The sequence below is a fragment of the Protopterus annectens genome, chromosome 4.part1 (genome assembly GCF_019279795.1).
Source record: "Protopterus annectens isolate FY-2018-M chromosome 4.part1, PAN1.0, whole genome shotgun sequence".
NCBI lineage: Eukaryota > Metazoa > Chordata > Ceratodontiformes > Protopteridae > Protopterus > Protopterus annectens.
This window is the reverse complement of record NC_056734.1, coordinates 617,341,079-617,365,538: the sequence shown is the minus strand read 5'-3', so window position 1 is coordinate 617,365,538 and position 24,460 is coordinate 617,341,079. Positions and strand designations below refer to the sequence as shown.

The 24,460-nt window shown below is 37.6% G+C and overlaps 1 protein-coding gene across 3 annotated transcripts in view; it reads right to left on the bottom strand.

Annotated features, from left to right (window-relative positions):
- Positions 1 to 24,460, bottom strand: part of LOC122800992 (SPHK1 interactor, AKAP domain containing) — a gene marked incomplete at its 3' end in the record, with an annotated part of 1,235,108 nt that overhangs the window by 402,027 nt on the left and 808,621 nt on the right. For 2 of the 3 annotated variants that reach the window (XM_044070417.1, XM_044070418.1), the window contains 1 exon segment: positions 16,685 to 16,940. In XM_044070417.1, the coding sequence (XP_043926352.1) occupies positions 16,685 to 16,940 (256 nt within the window). 3 annotated transcript variants of the gene reach the window in all.

Below are 24,460 nucleotides of genomic sequence, written 5' to 3'. Positions count from 1 at the left end.
TGCTATGTGTTACTGTCAGAAGCAGAACCACAGGAAGGAACTTTTAGAAAACAGCTGTTCATTGATTTTTAAAATACAAAATGAAAATTAGAACCGGAATAGTTGTGACAGTTAGGCTAGTCTTTTAAAGAGCCTGCTGAAGACAGTTAGTAGTCAGTAGTCAGTTACACCAGTGAAAGTTACAGATGTACTGTGCAGTGGATAACCAAAAGGACTCACCAAAAACTGTAAGCCTGCCTTTGCTCTTTTGTAGTAACTTAGTTTAGATCAGTGACAGTGTTCTTTTGTCAGATAGGAAAATTATAACTAAGCAGTTAGATCAGTTAGAGTTTTTCTAAATCTTGGATTTCTATCTTTCAGTATTGATTTAATTTTCCTGGTGATTGAGCCCTGTTTGTTTATTAGAAATTACTGTTTTATAGTTTTAATCATTCTGCTCAATATTAAACATTTTTATTAACTTACACTGTGGCTGTTCAATCAGTGCTTTTCTTTAGTGATTTGAGAGTGCTTATACTTGCTTTGATAATTTCTGGGGCCACCCAGAAAGCCTGGCTGTTTAGGTCATTTGTTACTATTCATTTCAATATTTAATTTTCATAATTGGACACCCCTTTAGAAGGGCATCAGGACACTCTGATTGGGGGCAGCATTACCATATTATTTTGGGGAAGGGGCACAACTGGAAATCTGTGTCAGGCTTTCCCAGAAGTGTTTGGATGTGTGAGATTTAATTCATTGACGTGTGAGTATATCAGAGGTCTTAAACTGGGACACATTGCTCTGAAGTGTGTAATAAGGAGTTACATTAGAGGTGGACAGAAGTATACAGTCCAGTCCCAGGCTATAGAGCGTGTTTCTGTTGTGCTCTTAGGGGAAAATTGTGAAATATTACTCTTATTTAAGACAGTCTCACATTGGAGTCAGTAGTGAGGACTGAAGCTCCTTAGTTACTGACCCAGGATAGTAAGGGTTGTCACATTATTTGGTGGCAGTTTGGTGGGATATTATCTGGACATCAAAATGGGAAGAACAACAGATCCAAGATATGCTTATGTATTCTTTTAGTGAGGATTTAGAGGAAGAAAGATTAATGACTGTTCTGATACAAAGTGTTAGGTAGTGTCAAGCTTTAGCAACAGAGTAGGAGCAAAGACTTTCACTGGAGGGTTTATAGATATGGTGAGGAGCTGTTTGTCTCTGAGAGTTCTGGTTGAGATATGCAGGTTAAGTAAATGAGTGATGGCTGGACATTCTAAAGGTTTATAGATAATATTATATATGGTTATGATCTGGAGATATGTGAGAAGTTTTGGAATTTGAAGCCAGCTGATGGAATGTAGAGTTTTACAGTGATGTAATGAGTGCCTAGCACTCAATGTGAACTTTGCTACTTTGTTGTAGCAGCTTTCTAACTTAACTTTTAAGAAAGTTTATAAATTGTTCAGAATTGGGGCTCCATAAAATAGTAAAGGTTAGAGGTATGATTTAGCTAGTGTGATTTTACTAGGAATATTCAGAAAGTGCTTATTCCTATATAATAAGCTCAGTTTCTTGTATGCTTTCTTGATGCTACTTTGAATATGTAGGTCAAGCTTAAGTCTGTCATTAATAATTGCACCTAATAATTTAGTATGGGGAAATCTTTCAATTTTATATTTAAGGAAAACATTTCAAATACTGTTTTGTCAGGGGTGAGTGATTTAGGAGTGAAGAGGAGGCACTTAGTTTTGTTCAGGTTAAGACTGAGTTGAGCTCTAGTGAGCCAAGTTTCAATAGAAGTGAATGCTTGCTGGGTAATTTCTTGTAAGTGTATTAGAGTGGTGGAAGAACAGATGATGGTGGTGTCATCTATGTACTGAATAAGAGTACCTTGTCCTGAGGCTGTATATGTTATTGATAGAAATGCTAAAGAGTAATGGGCAGAGTATAGATCCTTGTGGGACACCTACTGCATTAGGAAGGAGTGGTGAGTTAGTGCCATGCCATTTTGCTGACTGATGTCTACTAGTGAGGTAGCTGTGAAAACATTTAATAGAGGGGATGATAAGCCAAGGTTGGAGAGTTTAGAGAGAAGTCCAGTGTCAGAGACTATATCAAAAGCTTTACAGAGGTCTAGAAATAAAGCTGTTCTAGTTTACCAGAGTATCTTGTTTTATTAACATTATGAGTGAAGATAATAGGTCTTTAGATGTATTGTGAGCTGGTTGGAAACCATGTTGGGTAGTGGAAATCAGGTTATTATGTAGGAGATATTGCAGTAGTTGATGATAAATATATTTTTTAAGAATTTTATAAAAGGATGACAGTATGGCTATAAGTCGAAAATTTGTTACTTCAGTTGAATTGCCACCTTTATGTAGTGGGGTAATGCAATATCTTTTCCATAAGTCCAGAACATGAGATTCTGCTATGGATCTGTTAATAAGAATACTGATTTGATAGGCTATGCTATCACCGGCAAGTTTTAAATATTCTGCAGGGAGATTATCAACAGATGTTGAACAGGGTTTAAGATTCAGTAATGTTTTTTTTATTAGAGATGGAGGAACAAGATGAAAGGAAAAAGGGGAGAGGTTGGAAGGGAAGGAAGAGATGGATGAGATGACTGGCAGTCATGTATGTTTGGAGGAGTCCTAGGGGGAAATTGGCTGGGAGGAGGGGGAAGGAGAGGAGTTAGGGGGATCTACTTGTGAGTGTGGGAATGAGCAGCATAGCATAGGGGTGAGTTTAGTTATACAATCAATGAAGTAATTATTAAATTTGATATACAGTTTAAAGTGGGGTACTTTCTGGATAGGGACTGGGATTCTTTCTAGTTCATGGGTTGAATGGATGACCACAATTTTTTAGGGTTATGTTTGTATATGTTTTGAGAAGAAATGTTGTAGAGCTTTTTGTATTAAAGACTTGTTTTTTCATGTGGTTACAAAGTTGTCTAAACAGTCGTAAGACATTGTCATTTTTGTTCCTGTTTCATATGCTGCATGTGCGGTCTCTTTCTTTTGTGAGGAGTTTGCAGGATTTGGTCAGCCAAGGAGCAGGATTATATTTAAGAAGTGTTCACAGTGGGGGAAAAGAATTTAGTATGCTTAAGAATAGTGTGTGGAAATGCTCAACAGCTTCATTATGGGAAAGAATTTGTAGGATGGAAGCACTTATAGTGTTTAATGTTTGAATGAAAATTTCCCAGGTAAATTTTGTAAAGTTATAGGTGAATTTAGATTTATGATCTTTATTTACTTGTATGAAAGCCCATTAGTGTAAGCTGTGAGATGGTCACTTAAAAAGAATCTGAGAGTGTATCCGATGAGAAGTAGTTAAAAGAGTTTGAGACTAGTTTCCAACCCAGGATGGATTGTTGTGCATCATTTTTATGGTATCTTGTTGGGGAAATGATAAGTTGGGTAAAGCTAAAGAGATTTCTGCTGCTGGTAGGGTTGCTTGAGGAGAAGGACTGCCAATCTATGTTAACATCACCTAATATGAAAGTTTCATTATGGACAGAGTCTGAAACCCAAGCTAATATTTTCTCAAGAACCAGAATGCTGTGCCTCTGAGGGATGTATATAACAATAAAGTATCATGTTTTGGAGGGATTTATTTTAAGGAAGAAGATAAGAATTTCAGCATTTAGAAATTTAAGAATGGTGTCTGAAAAGATGGTAACTGTGTAAGTAGTTGGAGAAAATAGGGCTAATCCATCTTCTTTCTTAGGTGTTCTACCACGTCTAATTATTTCATATACTGGAGGGAGAATGTCGGTATCTTTTATTGTAGGAGTTAGCCAGGTTGGCAGCAAGGAAATCTGGTTTATAGTGGTTAATCCAGGCATGGAAGCTGGAGATTTTTTTCCCTATACTCCTGAGGTTGGTGGTTATTACCTTTAGCATTTTAGGTTATTGTTTGAAGTTGACAGTGTGTGTGGGACCTAGGTTTGGGTGGATATCTTCACATTGAGTAATGATAGAAAAAGATGGATTAAGTATTTTCAGAGAGTTGTTTGAGATGATAATCACTTTTAATTTGTTGTATGTCTGGTATTTGATTATTTTAGGTAGTGGGCTAAAGAAATGAGAAGGAAGCTGGGGAGATGTTGGAGTAGCTAGGTAAAAATGCAGTTAAGTGATTAGGTAATGGCAGTTGAGATGTGAAAAGTATGTACTGGAGAGGACTGACTTGTAAAGAAATAAAGGATGGGGTGAAGAAGGATAGAAAAGAAAAAGTAGGTCGACATGACTAAGTATAATCAAAGTGATTAGGATGGGGAGAATGGAAGTATACAAAGATGAACATTCTGGGAAAAGTAAGAAGATGTGATGATGCGGTTAGTAAACTATGAGGCAATGTTGAGAAAGTAACTAATGAGAGTGAGAGAGGTGATTGGACTATAACAAAAGTGGTTGTGATTGGAGAAGTATAAATGCAGAGGTAGCGGGGGGTGAATGGGAATTGGGGGTAAGGTAAATCCAAGAGTAGTGAGGGCTGAACAAAATGGGTTGGCACACCAGTGACAGTAATATGAAAAGCAATCAGTGAAAACCCAGACGGTATGAATGCAATTACAAAGAAGATTATAGTAATCTGTATTTTGTAAAAGTAAAGTCTCTCATCAAGTTATACTTGTTTTCTGAGTAAAATCTGGTTTTGAATAATAACTGGGGAATAAGTGTTTTAACAAGTAAGTTAAGTTTGGCACAGCAGTCACATAAATTGGGAGATAAATCCAGTTAATCAGTGGATGTGCTATACTACACCTACTATAGAGAAAAGAAAAGCAAGAGAAAAAAATAGCCAAGGTGTATGCATGCTGGGTCAGCACATAAATGGAGTTCAATGTTATAATTAAATGCTGGTCCTGTGACGTTTAATTCCAAGTTGCTATTTACTGTTGAACGGTTCAATTAAAAAGCATACTTAAGGGTACATGCAAGCCACTGTATGGTCTTGTACTGTTTAATTGTCATCAGTGGCTGTTGCATAACTTCATCCAGTCAAATGAATAGCCTTATCTTGTGGAGAGATTTTGGATGATTAGATGAACTGAGATTAGGGTTTAATATCTTATATGTTTGTTTTATGTCTTATACAACACAAAACAATACACAGCAAACAATAACCCCTCGAGCGTTTATCACCCTCATAAAGTTCCCCATCTACAATTTCATATTATATATATGTGTATATATATATATATATATATATATATATATATATATATATATATATACAGGGTCTATATTAGATCATCGAATGCTTAGAAAAGCGAACGATGATTTATCAACTCCATGTAAGTAAAAGGTTACAAACTTGAACACTTAGAACAGCGATTTTTTTTTCCCAACGGGAAAAAAAAAATCGCTGTTCCAAAAAAAAAAAATACACTTAAAACATAACATAAAGTGGGGGGCTTCGCTCCCACCCCCCCACTTAAATATACCAACTCCGAGTTCACACTACAGTGATGAAAACGGCAAAGTAACAGATGCGGCCAAGCGATTTCTTTCTCAGGGAAAGAATTTGCTCATATGCCGCTTTGTCATTTTGCGTTTTCGTCTTTTCAAGTTCGACCAAGATGCATTTGAAAGAATGCGCATTCGGTCATCTAATAGGAACCCTACACACATACACACACACACACACACACACACACACACACACACACACACACACACACACACACACACACACACATATCTCTCTGTCGCGCGAGCGTTCTCTCTCATTATATATATATATATATATATATATATATATATATATGTGTGTGTGTGTACTTTGAATAATTGAAGATACAAAAACCTGATAACCAAATAACAGATATAAAATTATCAAAACAACCCCTGTTACTTATATATAATCAACGTCAGCCACCCGCTGCCAACCCCTTCCCACCTGGTTTCCTCAAGTCCCATGCTGCTAGTCAAATGTAAGCCAACTGGGGTTGAGTTAGGGCTTGATGGACATCATTAGACCAGGTTTGTTTCTTTTTTTTAGAGTCACATAGTAAATTTCTAGCCTCTGAAGAGGTTAAGCTTCCGCCTTTCTCTTTGGTCTGTAATTTTCTTTATTAGTTTATGGTCTTGTAGTTTTTTTTTTTTTTTTTACTTAATGTTGGTATAACAGTTATTTTTTAGTGGAAAATGTAAGATACTTGCATTTATGTCATTATTTTTTAAGATTTGCAAAGCAGATTAGTGTACTGATGTAAGAAGACATATCAGACTCAGCTTGGGTGCAGATTTAGAGAGAGACAGACACAAAAATTAACAGTAAGTCAAAAAAGAGAAAGCAATGGTTGCAAAATACAAGGTAAGATTTTTCTAGTATGGTCTGTAGGTAGAATTACTTCAGTTCATACAAAATTAAATGAAATATGATTGATACATTGAGTTGTTCATAAGAAACAGGAAGAGATAAAATGTTAAATGTGGAACACTATGCTGGAAAGCCAATGCAAGAAATATAAGGGGAGAAAGATGGGTACAGTGAGTTAAAGAACAGGTGAGGATGAAAAGGTTAGAGAGAACTGAGCAAGTAGATATAAATATATATCTAAAAGATGTTGGTATAGTTGTAAAAAGTTCAATATAGGATTTATTCCTTGCATGGGGGAATAAAGACAATATTTTAAGGGTTAGGAACTGAATTATGAATCATTTGCTAATAACATGGTCAGGTTAATGGTAACATTGTATGATATAAGCTACAGGTAGCAGAACAGTGATTTACTTCATTTAACTCTCTTTCCTATCTTGCACCTAGTTATCAGCTCAGTACAATGGGTTATACACACACACACACACACACACACACACACACACACACACACACACACACACACACACACACACACACACACACACACACACACACACACACACACACACACACACACACACACACACACACACACACATCTATATCCATATCTGGGTTTATATCATGGAATCCAAACAGCAAAACATCTACCCCAAAATACTGAAGTACACTTTACGTGAACGGCCAGATCAGAGAGTTTTTTTCCTAGGGAAAACAATTGTTTGGCTGTTGCCATGAATTTGCCCTTTTCCCTACTGTAGTGCAATCTCAGAGTTGGTATATTTAGTTTGGGGTGTGTGGGGGGGCACAGCCCCCTAAATTGGGGTGGGGGTGGGGGTGAAGCTCCCCCACTTTGCAGTGTTTGAAGTGGTGTGTAGTATCTAGTTGGCCTACCAATTTTTTTTTCCTAGGAAAAAACGTGGTGATCTGGCTGTTCATGTAACTTGCAGTTCAGTATTTTGGGGTCGATGAAATGACGGTCGATGTTTTGCAGTTTTGATTTCATAATATAGACACCTATCTCTCTCTCTCTTTCTGTATATATATATATATATATATATATATATATATATATGCACATACACACCACACACACACACACACACACACATATATATATATATATATATATATATATATATATATATATATAATATGGATAAGAAAATGCTCAGAAGACTGACTGTTCTTTTCAGCTGTTTTTCTGTCTGCTGGAAGCATGAGAGACTGATACAGCAGAGTCTGGAAATTGGACCTTTCTCCACTGTAGTGTGAGCTCATAGTCAGTGTATATAATTAGCAAGGTGTGTGGTGCAGTGTAGGCTTGTCTCCTGAGTACTGTTTTTCATTTTTTTGATTTTTTTTTTTTTGATTTTTTGTGTGCCTGATCTTTTTTTTTTTGAACACTCTTTTGAGGCACTCATATGTGTGTGTGTGTGTGTGTGTGTGTGTGTGTGTGTGTGCGCGTGCGTGCATGTGTGTGTGTGTGTGTGTGTGTGTGTGTGTGTATCTCAGATTCATGTGTCTATATGTAATGCATCTCTATAACATACGTGTGTGTGTATATTTATCTGCTTTTTTCTTTCTCTCTCTATTTCTGTCTCCCATAACTCTCTGGGATAAACTGCTCATTACACATTATGAACATGTGCAAGACCAAACTGAGTCCTCAGACATTTCATCCAAAGTATATAAAATGTGTTTAGTGTATATGCAGGACTCCTCTGAAAAAAGATTGTGAGACTACAGCAAGATGTTCTATGAAAAAGCGATGATAAGATTGCAATCATTTTAATGGACCTGTTTAGCAAAGTTTATAGGCTGTAAAAGCCAGGTTAAAAGATTAGGCATTTCATTAAATCCATTTTAAAAATTAGAACACAGAGTTACCTCATACACACCATAAATGGATAACAAATAGCTGCAATGAGAAATTTATTTGGGTGAGTATAGAGTATTGCAACATTTACAGCTGGCAGCTCTTTTCCTCCCAAAGAGTATAGTGATGACAAATTGCTTTGATGTATACAAACCTACATTTGTATGCACAGTTGTATGCAGCCACAAGATTAATGAAAAAGCAATCATGGAAACTCCAGATGGCAGAATGAAACACACTGTGAAAAAAATATGAGAACACCTTGCTTAATCAATGCAATGTTTTTATGCATGCGCAAGCGACTACAGTACACAATCAGCATTGTGCAACCATCTGTGAGGGGGTGATAAGGCTTCTTGTTCGACTTGGATTTATCCTTGTCAAATGTACAACTGAGTCATTCTCATCAGGTGGCAGATATTACTGCGTGTACTTTGTTCTGGTCTGACATTAAAAGACCAGCTGTTAGCTACTAACAGGACATAATTGTCCTATTTTGGAATTCCTCTTCATCAAACAACGGATCCCATCACTGGTTTTCCATCCCTTGCTCTCAGCTTTATTTCATTGAGGTTTCATTACTGCTCCACTTATTTATTTTTTGCTTTTTGTTAGAGGGATAGTCTGACTGGGCAAACAGAAGCCTCTTTTCAGTCGAGGCCTGGGGAAAAAAGCTCCACAGTAGTTACAAGTTAGACAGATAACATACAGATATTTAAACCAAAATGTTAATGAAACGGTATACATTCATTTGATCAGCTGGTGGATGGTCGATCAGAATATGGTCAAAAGCAGAGCATCAAAACCACAAAAATGCGAACGCAATTGTTGCGAATTGCAAAATATCCCCCCTTTTTGACCCATGGTAGCGCTTGTTTAGGTGGTAGAGCGGTCGGAAATGTCACATTTGGTGTTTTGTATGACATTCCGACCGTTTGGAAATGAGAAATTCGATAATAACACTTGGTGTTATACCCGATCGAGCAATGTTAGCTTGCTCAAATGAATGCATTCCTAATGAAACATATGAATATACAAAGAATTTAGTAAAGTACATGTATTAGCTAACATTTTTTACAAGACTGAAGTTTAGATATACAATAGGCAGTATGTTTTCAAAGAAATATTAGGAGTTGTGGCAGTTAGAGCTGACAAGGAGAGTTAGATAGAAGCTGATAGGGGTGGATAGAGTAGAGAAAAGGACGTGAATGAGTTTGACTAAAACGTTTGAGTTGTTGGAAGTTACAGGCAGAGTTAGAGTAAAGACTTAGCCAGGAGTGGAGCATGAGCATAACCATGTATCAGACAGATATTTCTTTAGCTGATTTTTGAATAATTTTGCATTTTCAGCTTGTCTAAAATCTCAGGGTATAGAGTTCCAAATTTTTGTGGTGTTGGAGGAGGACAGTGTGTATCCAGCTGGGTTGCTGGACTTTCTCAACATCAGTAACAGCTTGTTTATAGCATTCTAGGGAGCTGGTAGGGTTATACTGCTGGTGCATGTTGTTTAAGCTTGGACACTTTTCTAGAAGGTATAAGAGTTTGTGGGCAGTTACTAATTGTGGGTGAGTTAGGTAATGTTATGGCTCGAGCCACTGATGTTGTTTTAGTGATTATTTTTAAAATTATTAAATGGAGATTGCAGATAGGAGGCAACATGGGATAGTGGTATGACAGTTAATAGTATGAGCATTATCTTGGTAAGTAGATGTTTTACTAGCTAAAATAAAACAATGAGAATTTTTGTCAAGAAGTCAAACTATTTACAGTACAACTCCACTAATCTTGTGTATATCAATTGTTAGCAAAATATCCAGTTGAAAAAGAGGAAAAACTCATACAAATAAGCAGTTACATACCATCTATTAACTGAGAAAACATTAAGCGCTCTGCCAACTAATGTTATGGTCTCCATTAACATGAGCAAGGTTTGCTAAAACCTAATGCTGGTTTGTGCATTAGGGCTTTGCTAGGAATCATTAAGCTAAGAAAATGAATTCTTATGAACTGATTAGTTAAGTTAGAATAAAGAAGAAACAAATCCTTATGAGCAATGAAATATTACTGATTCACATCAGGAACACAGGGCTGCCTACAATGGTCTCCAGTGGCTGCAAATTGTGGAGAATGCTGCTACCAAATTACTTAGAGTGGGCAGCAGTTTGTCCTTATCACCTGTCCTGTATGCTTTGCTGCAGGAACCAGTTTATTGGACAAACCAGCTTTATGGTTGTGTTGAATTTTCATGCCCATCTCTTCAGGACCTGACTTACCAGGAAGAACCAATTAAGGTTTCTCTTCCAATACAGTGTTCAGTCACTAATCAAGACATTTTTTTTCAAAATATTTTGGGCTGGTTTCCTGTTGTGTTTAGCTAGGATTTATTCTATGTTGCCTCTAACTTTGGATATTTGCACCTTGTGATGTTAAGGACTAAACCACCATCTGTCTCTCAAGTACATTTAAAGCCTATGGACAATGAGGAATTATAAATGGTCAGACATTTTACTAGAAGGAGAATAATGGTTAAGTATGTCTCATACTCAACCAAAAAAAACATAGTGATTAACCATGTGTTTGTAGCTATATAAATAACTTAGTAACAGGAAACATTAGATACCAAATGTAAACATATAGAAGGCACCTGCCAATAACAAATCATCCTGATAAGATGCTTTAATGACTTCTGATATCCACTTAATAATCACCAAATAGGTTCATAAGTTGGTACTTGGCTATCAGCCCTAGGGCCTATACAAGCCTAGCCATAACATTTCCCCGGCTATTTTTTCCCAGGAATTTTACTTCCCTGGTCCCCTGTCTAGCAGGGCAACTGATGTGATCCCTGGGGTGAATTTCCTATCTCCCATCCAGTTATCAAGGTTTCTTTTGAAGAGGGCCAAAGAGGCACTCTGCTTGACATGTATGGGCAGTCTATTCCAGAAAATGAGGAGTCTCTGGGACAGAAATCTATCCATCCAACAGGTTTTATTCATTGTGATGACCAGGTTTAGATCCCTGGAGCACGTGGCTCTGAGGGATTAGGATTTCTTTAAGTGTAGCATATCCAACCGCTCTGGGTTTGACATGGTCTTGCATGTTAAGCAGACATCGCCTCTGAGTAGACGATATGCGAAAGAGTATAGCTGGAGTTTTGTTTAGACGGTCAGCATACGGCATCTGCTTTAGGCCTGTGATTCTTTTAGTGAGGTATTTCTGTGGCCTTTTCAACTGTTGCAGATGTCTTGTGAGGTACATACCAAATGGGGCATTGTACTCTATAATGGGTCTAATGAGGGATGAGTATAGTGGGACAATGACCTCCTTTATCCTGGATGAAAAGCCCTTAGCAATGAGCCACATAGAAGGATTTTCTGACTGTTGTGGTGATGTGGTTATCAAAGGTGAGACCACTGTCCACCTGTGTCCCTAAGTCAATTATCATACTTTCGGTGTTTAGTGTGCTGCCACTTATGTGGTAATTCATGGGTACATGTTTTTTCCCAAAGGGGATAACTATACATTTTTTGGAATTAAGCTTGAGCCCATGGTTCTGGCACCAAGCATCTGTCTCTGTAAGGCCCTTTTGTAGGATATCCACATCATTTGGGGATTCTATAATGGCTCCCAGTTTGCAGTCATCTGCAAACTTTGTTAGCTAGTGTCCCTTGGTGTTGGCCTGTACGTCGGAGAAGTAGATGCCAAACAAGAGCAGTGCCAGGACTGAACCCTGAGGTACTCCACTTGTCACTTGTCTGGAGCTGGATTTGGAGTCGGCTACTTTTACAATTTGGGTTCTGTCAGTAATCCAGTTTGTGACCCATCAAGTGATGTAGGGATTAATGCCCAGCTTAGTAAGTTTATCTATGATTCCAGAGTGGGGGATGGTGTCAAAGGCCTTGGTGAGGTCCAGATAGGCTGTGTGGACCTTCTTACCCTCATCCACGGCTCTGGAGACTGATTCAAAGAAGTCAATCAGGTTGAGGAGACAAGCTTGGCCCTTCATGAAACCAAACTGGGTGGGGTCCAGTCTGTGAAGACTGCCAATATCTTTGTTTATAAGTTCCACGGCTTTGCAGATCAGGCTCATTAGGCTGATGGGATGATAGTTCCTGAGGTCCAAGGTAGACCCCCCCCCCTTGTGGAGTGGGATAACTGTAGCTGTGCGCCACTCACTGGGCACGAAGCCTGAGGTGAGGCTATGATTAAACATGACACTTAGGTGAGGTGCCAGTTCATTTTGTAGTTCATGTAGTACACAGCCCGGGATGTCGTTTGGTCCCTTGGATGCAGTATTCTTAGCTTTGGAGAGTGTGTTTTTTACCTGTGTGGCCGTGATTACCAGCATTTGGTAATCTTTTGGTATTGAGATGGGCACTTTAGGGGCTGGGGGGGTGAAATTGGCACTGAATTGATCTGCTAGGATATTGGCAATATCCTTGGGATCAGTATATTTAGTGCCATTCCGTTGTAGCTCAGAGCATATCTGAGTATTGTCATTTATATTCTTGGCATAACTATAGAATGCCTTGTGGTTGTCCTTAGAATCTTGGGCAATTTTATTTTCATAACTAGCTTTGGAGGATTTTATGAGGGGATCTCAGCTTCTTACTGAGGCTGGTAAGGGAGTTTTTTTTATCCTGGGATTTTCCTTTTTTTTGTAACAGTTTCTTCCTTCTGTTGTATAACTTGTTTATGGCAGGGGACCACCAGATTAGTTTGCTTTTTTTGGAGGAGAGCATCTTTGTTCTATTTGGAATGGCACGATTTATGCATGAGTGGATATACTCATACAGTGCCTTAGTGTAGGATTCGGCAGTCAAACTTTCAATTCCCATCTGCATGGGTGTCGTAAAGTTTGTCACTTCTGACTTAAGTAGCATGAAGTTGGCTTTGGAGAAGTTTTTTTATGGAGGTTTCCCTACTGGGGGTTGGATGTGGATGTCAAGAGTGATTAGCTTATGGTCAAACCTGACCAATGAGGGGGTGACCGCTGATGTGGAACATCGATCTCCAGTGTTGGTAATGACCAGGTCAAGGATATTTGAGCCCCTGGTGGGACTATGGATTAGTTGATCCAGGGCATTGGAATTTATGAATTCCAAGAACCGTTGGGCAAAGGTGTTGGTACCCGAGTAATTTTCCCAATTAATGGCAGGGTAGTTGAAATCACCCAGTTTTAGGGTGTTAGGTTGTATCTTAATATTTTCCAGTATGTTTAGAAAGGTGTAGTGAGAATCTTGGAGCATGGTGGGAGATCTGTAGCAAGCTAGAATATGGATTGCAGTCTTACCTAATGTTAGTTACACCTGTAATATTTCAGATGCATTGTGTTGGGCAACTAGCCTGGAGGTGTGAATATCCTTGGTGAATATGGACACTCCACCACCTTTAGTGTTTTGGTTCTGGTTTGGTGGCCGAAATGTGTGGTAAGAGTTGTAGCCTGGTATTGCAGGGGTGCTCTCTGGAGACTTGAACCAGGCCTTGGTTACTGCACAGATATCGATGTTCTCCATTTTTAGGAGTGCCTCGAGAGAGAATGCATTTTAAGGTTTAGACTTCTAGCATTGAGTAGCATAACCTTCAGATTTTGCGTGTTTTTATCTGTTACAGTGGTAGTTTTGTCATTTGAGCCTTGCCTAAAAAAGGCACTATGGGGTTGACAAGAGCCTTAGCCAGTAACCTGAATCCCAGGGGCGACAGGTGCAGACCATCTCTGGCCAAAGCATCGTGGTTTGTCGATCATGTTGTCCCAGGCAGACAGATACTGGATCCCCTTTGAATGACACCATGTAGTTTAATGAGGACAGTCAAAAAGGTGTCATCATTATCGCCGCATTAGTAGTGACAAATAGGATTACCACCTGTCCCACTTTGCGAGGGACAGTCCCTCTTTGGGCAGTTGTGTCCTGCATAACAATTGAAAAAATGGCAAATGTCCTGAGATTTTAGGACAAAAATATTTCCTATATTTTATGTAATACTTGCATAACACAGTTACTCTGTATCTGAAACACCTAAATGTTATAAGAAACAGAATAAGCAACTAGAATGCTACAAGAATAAGCTTTTATTTAGGCAAAACAGTGAATTTCTGTCCTTTGTAGTGGCCGTGGGTATGTTTTGCCCTTCAAAATCTGACGTTTGTACCAAAAATGTCCCACTTTGGGCATTTGAAAAGGTGGCAACTCTAGTGACAAATGACACTGAAACAGCAGTCAATGTTCAAGTAAGATTATTGATATAACAATCAGAAAATCATTTAACCCTTTCCATATTACAAATGGCAAAGAGAAAATGTGACATCATTTACACCTTACAAGGAACATTGTAAAAGATGATGACGATGATAGGTATTTGTTTGACTTATTATTGATCATATCATTTTTACTGAGTCACATTCGATTTAAATGAACAGGCTGAGAATGACAACCTTTATAACTTAACTCAGTGACTTTTCAACCTCAGAGTTAGATGCATTCATTTACAGGATGCAGTGTGGTATTAAGTGGACTTGTCCCCTGTTAAAAAAACAAACAAAAAAAAAGTAAATAGATTGAGTCTCTTCAGCTGAATGGGTCCATCAGATAAAGGTTCACTACAAAATGAACCAATCAAATGAAAAATTTCTTAGATGCAATGTAATACAACTATATATATATATATATATATATATATATATATATATATATATATATATATATATATATATAGAGAGAGAGAGAGTAATTCAGTATCTCAGGACCGTAAAGGCGAAAATGAAAAATGTCAAAAGTGCATTAGCACGAATTCGAATATCTCGAATCTGCACTTATGCAGTGCAACAAGGGATGGGAAGTGTTTGGCCGGGATGTTTTACGGAAGTGAAGGTAAGTGAGTATATGTGAGTGTTATTGTAAGTTGTGTGTGTGGGTTATGGTGGGGAAGTGAAAGTATGAGTGTGAGTGTTGGATGTGTTTCTGTTTGTGTATGTGTGATGCGTGTGTGTGTATGCGAGGGAGTGTGGAATATCTGCGTGTGAGTAATGCATTTCTTTAGTGTTAGTGCGATCTTGGAGTTGGTATATATAAGTAGGTGGGTGTGGGGGTTGCAGGGAAGCTTGCCCCCCTGCGTAGATGTAGTGTAGGATTGTGTAGTTTGTGTGTTGTGGGTTGAATGGTGTCCGTGTTGTGTGGTGTATGGTTTGTGTATGTTCAGGATTGTATTTTTGTGTTTGTGTGTTTTGGGATTGTGGGCTTTTTGACTTTATAGTTTCGAGATACTGACATTCGAGCTTTCAGTATTTTGAGATTATAAAGGGGAACCATATATATATATATATATATATATATATATATATATATATATATATATATATATATATATATATATATATATATATATATATATATATAAACTCTGAGTGTGTGTGTGTGTGTGTGTGTGTGTGTGTGTGTGTGTGTGTGTGTGTGTGTGTGTGTGTGTGTGTGTGTGTGTTTGCATGAGGTCTGTAGTTTAGTGCTTTGGATTCCCTGAGGTTGATAGGTATGAGGCTCTTGGTTAAAGTCCACCTCATGAAATACTACTTATCATAGATGTCCTCAAGGTGCTTGCCAAATGGGCTCAAAAACTGCAGTGGCTAATAAAATAAACTCCTCTGCTCTTTTTAGCCCCTGACTGGTCACTTTGGCATCATAAAAAGTACAGAATCTGAACTTCATCTTTAGCAGGGGAATAACAACCTGGATTCCACAGCCTCCTTTGTAAGAGGTTTCCACATAATACTGTATGTTTTGGTTGTTTATCCCAGTTTGCTGGTTTGCAAGATGCATACACTGAGTTTGACAAACATTAGGACAGGTCATTACACAGATGTACTAAGGCAGAATGTCTATAAAGACTGATATGACTTCTGTTACAAAATGTCCACTCGGAACAACTGGTGTGCAACAATTGTGTGATGGCTAGCAAAAATGCACAACTGGCTGAACTGTACACTTATCAATGCAGACTATCAGAAGGGGAAATTGCACCTAATCTGAAGTCCAGTGACCTCAAAGTCATTTACATTAACATAGCAAGTTTATGAGAAAGGGTTTTATCCTACAAGAAACACTTGTTTTCACACTGTAGTCAAATGTTCTGAACAATCTTTTTATTTCATTCATTTAGGCACTGCTAATTTGATATGTCTGAACAAGTGACAAAATCTAAAACATTTCTATTAATTGAAATGGCAGTAAATATAAAATTAAATTAAAGTTTGTCCCAGACATTATTGATAAAGTAGAGCTAGTATGTAAAACAAATCAGGTTGTCAGATTTTGTGATGTTCCATAACAACTAGCAACTTTAAGGGAAAAAAAACAACACTATGCAATATTACATAACTACAGTTCTTGTGAAGGCTACATACTGATTCATTTTAGAGCAGAGACCAAGTACAGTGCTATCTGATATGGCAGTCCTGACCCAAACCTAAAAATGAACAAAGTGTATCATTACCAGTTAGAAAATCATCGCTCTGGTTTTCATCTTCCAGCTGCTCGGATGCTGTAAGAAAATCCTCTTCAATTGAGGACACTGAGCAGTTAGTCTCATCTTCAGGTCTGACATTGCTGTTACCTTCTAGCCGTAGCTGCCTCTCTTGAACAAACTCCAGTCCAATGAGAAATTTGTTTATTTCAAAGATGATACAGCTGGCATCGCTTCTTTGTCCTCTGGCACACTGGACCAAACATACATCTGATAACCTAGAACACTAAAAATACACATATATATAGTGAACCATTTTGTATGTTTTTCTTTCAAAACATGTACATCTGTCTTTCTCTGTTTTTCTTTCTTATCCAGTACTTCCTTCACCCTTTCCTGTTCTCATTGTCTTTCTCTCTCTCTCGTTCTCTTTTCAGAAATGTTTTATGAAGCAGCTTTATATGATAAGCACTGTTACAGGGCTTCCCTTTATTTAATGGTGTTTCATGCAGGACAGTTAGAAATACATAACTTCACTTCATGAGGATGACAAACTATCCAAAATAGTATGCAGATATTTAAGCAGTACATTGCAAAGCCTCACTTACCTTAAATTTCATAAATCACTATTTTCCAAACATCTTCAAAGAAGTCATGAGATATTTTCCTTTGCTGACTGACATTTACACTATATAGGCTATGTTTATTTTAGTTTTTCAAGCTTAGAACTGCTTTTATGTGTTTTGCAGTCCTCTGAATCAAATGAAGTATTCAAAATATCAAGAAAGATCTGATGGGTTACACTTGTTTTAAATATCAAATGGTTCACTGACATGCTCAATAAAAATAATACAGAAAACTACAATGTATGCAAATAATCTGTGATATATTTAGTCCTCACTACACTACATTCTTATTTCAGTGCTTTTAGACAAGTTTCCTTCTGTTCTTCCTAGATATTTCAGATATGATTTAGTCATGTTAAATGATGGCAAATGCAAATTTGTTAGTGTTATTCCTTCATACGTGTTATGCAATCAGTCTGCAGACTATCATATGCCTAGCCAATATCCAGACAGTGACCAAAGATTAGACTTAAAACCTATACCTCATGTCTGTTAAGTAGATACCTTCATTACGCCAACCCCCAAATCCAGAAGTCAAACTCCTTCAAGCCAGAATTGAACCAGTGACCTTAGGATGCCTTTCAGAATTACTACACTCCTCTGCTTTACAGCTGAGCTATCGAATGAATAGCAGTTTGTTCTCCTGTTTAGTTTCCAAATGAGATATCAACTTATATGAATCTACATGTCTTGTTAATGTCTGTGTGGGTTTACATCTGGTTATTCAGTTTCTTCCCATAGCCCAAAGTCTGCAGGGGACCTTTTTTTGGTCTCCTTCTGTCATTTTTACCAGCTCCGCTTCCCAGTGCCCCATATCCATGATGGGTCTACCAGCTAAATGCCTTACCCCTGGATTACTCTAACATTGCTGGGGCTAGCTGTGGATCCTAACTGTGTCTGGGGACTCTGTCATCTCTTCATCCATCTGGGGGTTTTCTTGTATGCCCTACCCACACACCCTCCCCCCTTCCTTGCATCAGTATTGTTACATCTGAGGGGTGAGTGTGCAATGGGGATGTTGCAACATATCGCCCCACATATCACCCCACCTCCATAGTAGCTCAGTGAAGAACACTCTCATCTCCTCTTTGGACCATGCCTCCTCCCACCAGTATTCCCTAGTCTCCACCAGGGATCATCGTAGGAGACAGCCATGTCTCTACCCTCCCCTTGGGATAGACATGCACATCTATCCCTGCCTCTCTCCTTCCCTTTCTGTCAGTTGCTTGAATCATTAACCAAACCCAGTCCCCCTAGTTTGTAATCTGTACTTTATCCCTGTATACCAACAGAATGGCCAAAAGTCCGCAGTAGAATTGGAGGGAATCATATCAGTCAGTTGAATTCACTTTACCAGAAAATGAATTTGTTGAAAAAAATCTTACCCAAACAACTTCTGGTGAACTTCAGCGATATATTTTTGGAAGGGGGGCAGGTGACCCTGTACCTTGCTTGTGGGGGGACATCCCACACACACCCCAAAGTTATACACACATATATCGACTATGACATCACACATCTGTGGAGAAAAATTAAAATGCCACTACTGCCAAAAGTTTGGGGACTTTTCCTTCAATCTATCAGCTTTCATACAAGACAAGTTTTTTATTACCTCCCAGTTAATATTATTTCAGCCTAGTAACAGTAAAAATCAGATATCAGTTTTTCAAAATTGCTAAAGTTGTGTGTGTGTTTGTGCATGTCTGTATGCATGTGTGAGTCATGGTGTCCCATGAGAATACCAATTCCTCCTTCCTCAAAAATCAGCAGCTAGACACAACAATTTGTTTGCAACTTCTCCCAAAAGGGTTACTTCTAAGCTTAATGTCATAAAAACTAAAATTATTTTGGGCTCACACAGCCATAGTATATCCAAACATACCCTCCCATGAAAACTAATAAATACTTTCTTGCCCATATAACTGGAGTTAAACACAGTATCAGTTTATTGTACATCAATTCCATCTATTTTATGAATAACATATACTCCATATACAAACATACTGTCATAAAACCCTGAAAAATGTCAACATTCCATTAAACTTTCAAATATATATCTGTCTATCTACCTATCTATCTATATACAGTGGATATAAAAAGTGTATACACCCCTGTTAAAATGCCATTTTTTGTGATATAAAAAAATGAAACCACAATAAATCATTTCAAACCTTTTCCCACTTTTAATGTGACCTGTTGGGGGAAAAATATAAAAAATCTACAATAAGCTGGTTGTATAAGTGTGCACACCCTTAAACTAATACTTTGTTGAAGCACCTTTTGATTTAATTACAGCATTCAATCTTCCTGGGTGCACACCTGCCATCAATTAAAGAGACTCTGATTAACCCCAAATAAAGTTCAGCTGTCCTAGAAGGATTTTCCTGACATTTACTCAGTTGACTGCTACAGCAAAAGCAATGGTTTGCAATGAGCTTGCAAAGCATCAAAGGGATCTTATTGTTGATAGGTATCAGTCAGGAGAAGGGTACAAAAAAATTGGATGTATCATGGAACACAGTGAATACAGTCATCAAAAGGTGGAGAAAATATGGGACAACAGTGACATTGCAAAAAACGGGATGTCCTTACAAAATTGATGAAATGACATTATGAAAACTGGTCAGGGAGCCTGCCAAGAGACCTACAGCAACACTGAATGAGCTGCAGGAATTTCTGGCAAGTACTGGTTGTGTACTACATGTGACAACAATCTCCCGTATTCTCCATATGTCTGGGCTATGGGGTAGGGTTGACGGAAGGCTTTTCTTGCACAGAATAATATCCAGGTCCAGTTAAAATTTGCAAAACAATACATCAAGTCTCCCAAAAGCATGTGGAAAAATGTGTTATGGTCTGATGAGACCAAGGTTGAACTTTTTGTCCACAATTCCAAAAGATATGTTTGGTGCAAAAACAACACTTTGTATCACCAAAAGAGCACCATCCCCACAGTGAAGCATGGTAGTGGCAGTATTATGCTTTGCGGTTGCTTTTCTTCAGCTGGAACTGGGGCTTTAGTCAAGGTGGAGGGAATTATGAACAGTTCCAAATACCAGTCACTTTTGGACCTTTCAACATGACAATGACCCCGAGCATACATACAAATCAACAAAAGAATGGCTTCACCAGAAGAAAATTAAAGTTTTGGAATGGTCAGCCAGAGCCCAGACCTAAATCCAACAGAAAATCTGTGGGGTGACCTGAAGAGGGCTGTGCACAAGAGATGCCCTCGCAATCTGACAGATTTAGAGTGCTTTTGCAAGGAAGAGTGGGCAAATATTGCCAAGTCAAGATGTGCCATGCTGATAGACTCCTACTCAAGAAGACTGAATGCTGTAATTAAATCAAAAGGTGCTTTAAAAAAGTATTAATTTAAGGGTGTGTATACTTATCCAACCAGATTATTGCACATTTTTGTATATTTTTTCCCCTAACAGATTTGTTTGTTTTTCAACTGAATTGTACCGGTTATAGGTCACATTAAAGGTGGGAAAAGTTTGAAATGATTTATTGTGGTCTCATTTTTTATATCACAAAAACTTATACAACCAGCAATTGTATGTTTTTTTTATTTTTTATATTTTTCCCCTAACAGATTTGTTTGTTTTTCAATTGAATTGTATAGGTTATAGGTCACATTAAAGGTGGGAAACGTTTTGAAATGATTTATTGTGGTCTCATTTTTTTATATCACAAAAACCTGGCATTTTAACAGGAGTGTGCACACTTTTTATATCCACTGTATACAAAATAGCAGTTGAATTGCTTGAGTACACATTTTGTTTACTGGAATGGGAGGTGTCACCAGCTGTTGACATCAAAGTTGGGGCCATGATGTTGGTATACGATAAGAAGTGGATATGGGGCATGAAGCTCCCATGTAAACAATAAGTGTGTTTTGCTTATGTCGGTGTGTGGCAGTGTGTGTGTGTGTTCTTTGTAATTTGAAGTGTTGTGCTGTTTGTGACTGGTGTGTGCATAGATGCTGCTGCAGTGTTCTTATGGCAAAAGGAAAACAGGTTTGCATTTGTGAATGAATGTATTTTGGTGTTGTTAAGTTTTAATGGATTGTGCAGTCCATTTTTTCACTAAAATGGCTATTGATTTTTATTTTGGGAAATTCAGCTATAAGTTTATATATATGTATGCATGTATATGAAAACACATATCATATTATTCGTATTAACAATTCAAAGGTTGTAAACTATACATTAACAATTAGGAAAGTTTATCAAAACTTGACAGCATAATAAATATAATGGGCCAGATTCCAAAAGACCTGATCTCAGTGTAAGTGGTTGGCCACTTACACTGAGAGCAAGTCTTTTGGAACTGCTTCAACAATGTTCATCATACTTATCACTACTCAACAAAGGAAAGTAATGCATTTACACTGTCAAAGTGCAAAAACAATTAATTGAACACCAAACACAGCTAGGTGGCTAAAGTCTAGCCAAACTCAGATGTAAAAATATATATATAAAAGCAAACTGTACAAGTAAAGTTGGTGGGTGCTTTCGTGTTAAATACATTTCATCAGACCAATTCAGAGCAAAAAAATCAATTACATTTAAATAGACCACTCTACCAGTCAAAAAGAACACCCATTCATAAAAACATATCATGTGATCACACTGCAACCAGTAATAAGACATTAAGACACCACACCTCCAAAACCATGTAGGCACCAGTGGTGCAGCACTAAAACATCATTCTAATATATATGATCAATATAATAATTAAACATAAAAATAGTAATAAAAAACGCTCACCTACTTTGCTTGTCATATTAAAGTTTGCTTTATATCCAAGTTTGACTCGTTTTTAGCCACCTGGTTGTGTTTGGTGTTCATTTCATTGCCTGTGTATTCTGTTTAGTTTTCAGACACCATTCTCCTTCAGTAGTCCTCCTATCCTTTGCCACTGAGGGGCATGGCCTAGGGCTATACGAGCAATGTCGAATTAGATTATAACCCTGGAGTTACTGGAACGACTAGAAGGATTGATGGATTATCAAGGTTATTGAAAATTGATGCTAAACATTTACTGCTGGACAGTGATGAATTGCTGGTACAAATGAATCATGAAGATCCAAATGACGAATGGAGCTTACGTTCTCGGGTTCTTTATTTTGAGGCTTATCTCCATTTAAGAGTTGTACCAAGCAGTCTGTTGGCTTGGAAGATATTAACCCAAGGTGAGCAATACCCTGACTTACTAGCCAGGTGGCAACAGATTAATATATTTTTACATCTGAGTTTGGCTTGTTTTTTAGCTACCTGGCTATGTTTGGTGTTCATTTCATTGTTTTTGTATTCTGTTTAGTTTTCGGATGCCATTTTCTTCAATGGTTCTACTATCCTATTTACTGTTAAAGTACAGTCATATAAACCTTTCACTGCATTTCACATTAGAATGACAAGTTTTTTATTACCTTCCAGGTATTATTATTTTAGCCTAGTTGTAATATTCAGGTTTTAAAATGTATGCATAACTATTGAATCAAACAATGAAATACAAAATGAGAAACCCTGAAAAAATGAAGAGGATCATATATGGCTGTGAGCTGTTTTTTCTGAAATCGCTTGATTCCTTTTTAAGGTTGTCCTCATTAAACTACATTTGATGATTTTTGAATTTTGAATGAATTACTTAAGCATGCACAGAGTGTATGCACAGCATTTGTACAGAGTGAAAATGTCTTGGCTTTGTGTGGGCTTACAGCTGCTTAAACCCATTAGTATACAGTCATACTCTGGAGTTTTGTAGACTAGATGGCTGCAGAGTGAATTAGGTCTGTAGATTTTGCAAACTGTAGTCCTAACTTTTTGGTACTGTAAATATAAAATACATTCTAGTGACATATTATTTTTGTTCTGTTAGCCTGCATTGTAACTACTGAATCAGTTCCACACTAGTAATTAGTTGGTTTTCACTTTGTTGATTTACTGCTGTACACAGCTGTTTCTTACAGTTTAGTTTCTGAAGTCTTGCTTAAAAGATCATGGTTAAATGACATAAAGAGATTCATAGGCTTATACTAAATATATGACCACCGAGTTATGAAGAAGCTTAGCAGTGACTCGTTACAGTATTGAAATCATATTAATCACCCCAACAACATTATTTCCATATACCACATGCACAAATTTATGGTTTCCTTTGCAGTGTCAGGTCTGGTTTTGGAGGTAGAAAGGGTGTTACTTTGCTTGCTATATAAAAGGCGTTCATTCTAAAGCAGGTAATGAGCTTGGTAACAAATCTGTTATGACATCAAGTATTGTTGATATTTGGTTGGAGGTTGAGGTGTTTGGCATGAGTGCTAGATCACTGTTTCTGTGAAGGTGGAGGAGTTCAAAAAGGGTAGGGAATTGCAATGTTTGATAGGCCAAACAGATGTCACTTCTAAGGAACCTATATAAAACAAAGCCAAAGGAAAGGGCTATTTTTTAATCTTTCAAGGCAGCTTAGGTTATGGAATTTAGAAATCTTATTTGTCAGAAGTCTCTGGCATCTTTCAAGCTAGCCAGGGTACTTACAAAGCACTTTCTAAAAGGGACATGGTATTCAAGGAAGAGTCTAAGAAGGGTGGCACTGGGATGTAGTGGAACCAAGAATGCTTGTGACCTAGAGGAGATACCTGGACAGATCAGTTGAGAACTACATAACCACCAGTGAGACATGTTAATCAAAAGAAAGCTGTTGTCAGCATAAAAACCTAAGTCCTAAATAAATCTGACTGTCCATAGAAGTGTACCAGTAATGTGGTAAAAATATGTGGTTATGCAGTTCTCAAAGGGAATTATACTGCATTTTGTTGTTGATTTATTTGGTGTTTTACAGTGGACAACATTTGAAAGCATAAGGCATCATTTAAACGTAGTACTTTTTGAGGTGAACCAGACATGGTGCATTTAGCCTATTACTGGACTTTTGATTAAGGTGACTGAAGTGAGAAGAGGGAATTGCAGATTACAGAATGTTATATATACGTTTACTAAAATCAGTCTGATTATATTTCACTTCTAAAATTCTGATGAGAGGCTTAGGCAGAAAAATATTTTAAAGACTCATGGAAATGACCTGCTGGTGCTTTTTCAATTGTCACTATTTAAGGAAACAATTATTGGTTGGTTATTTTTAATTGTCCACAGACTTGTCACTTGATTGGACTGGA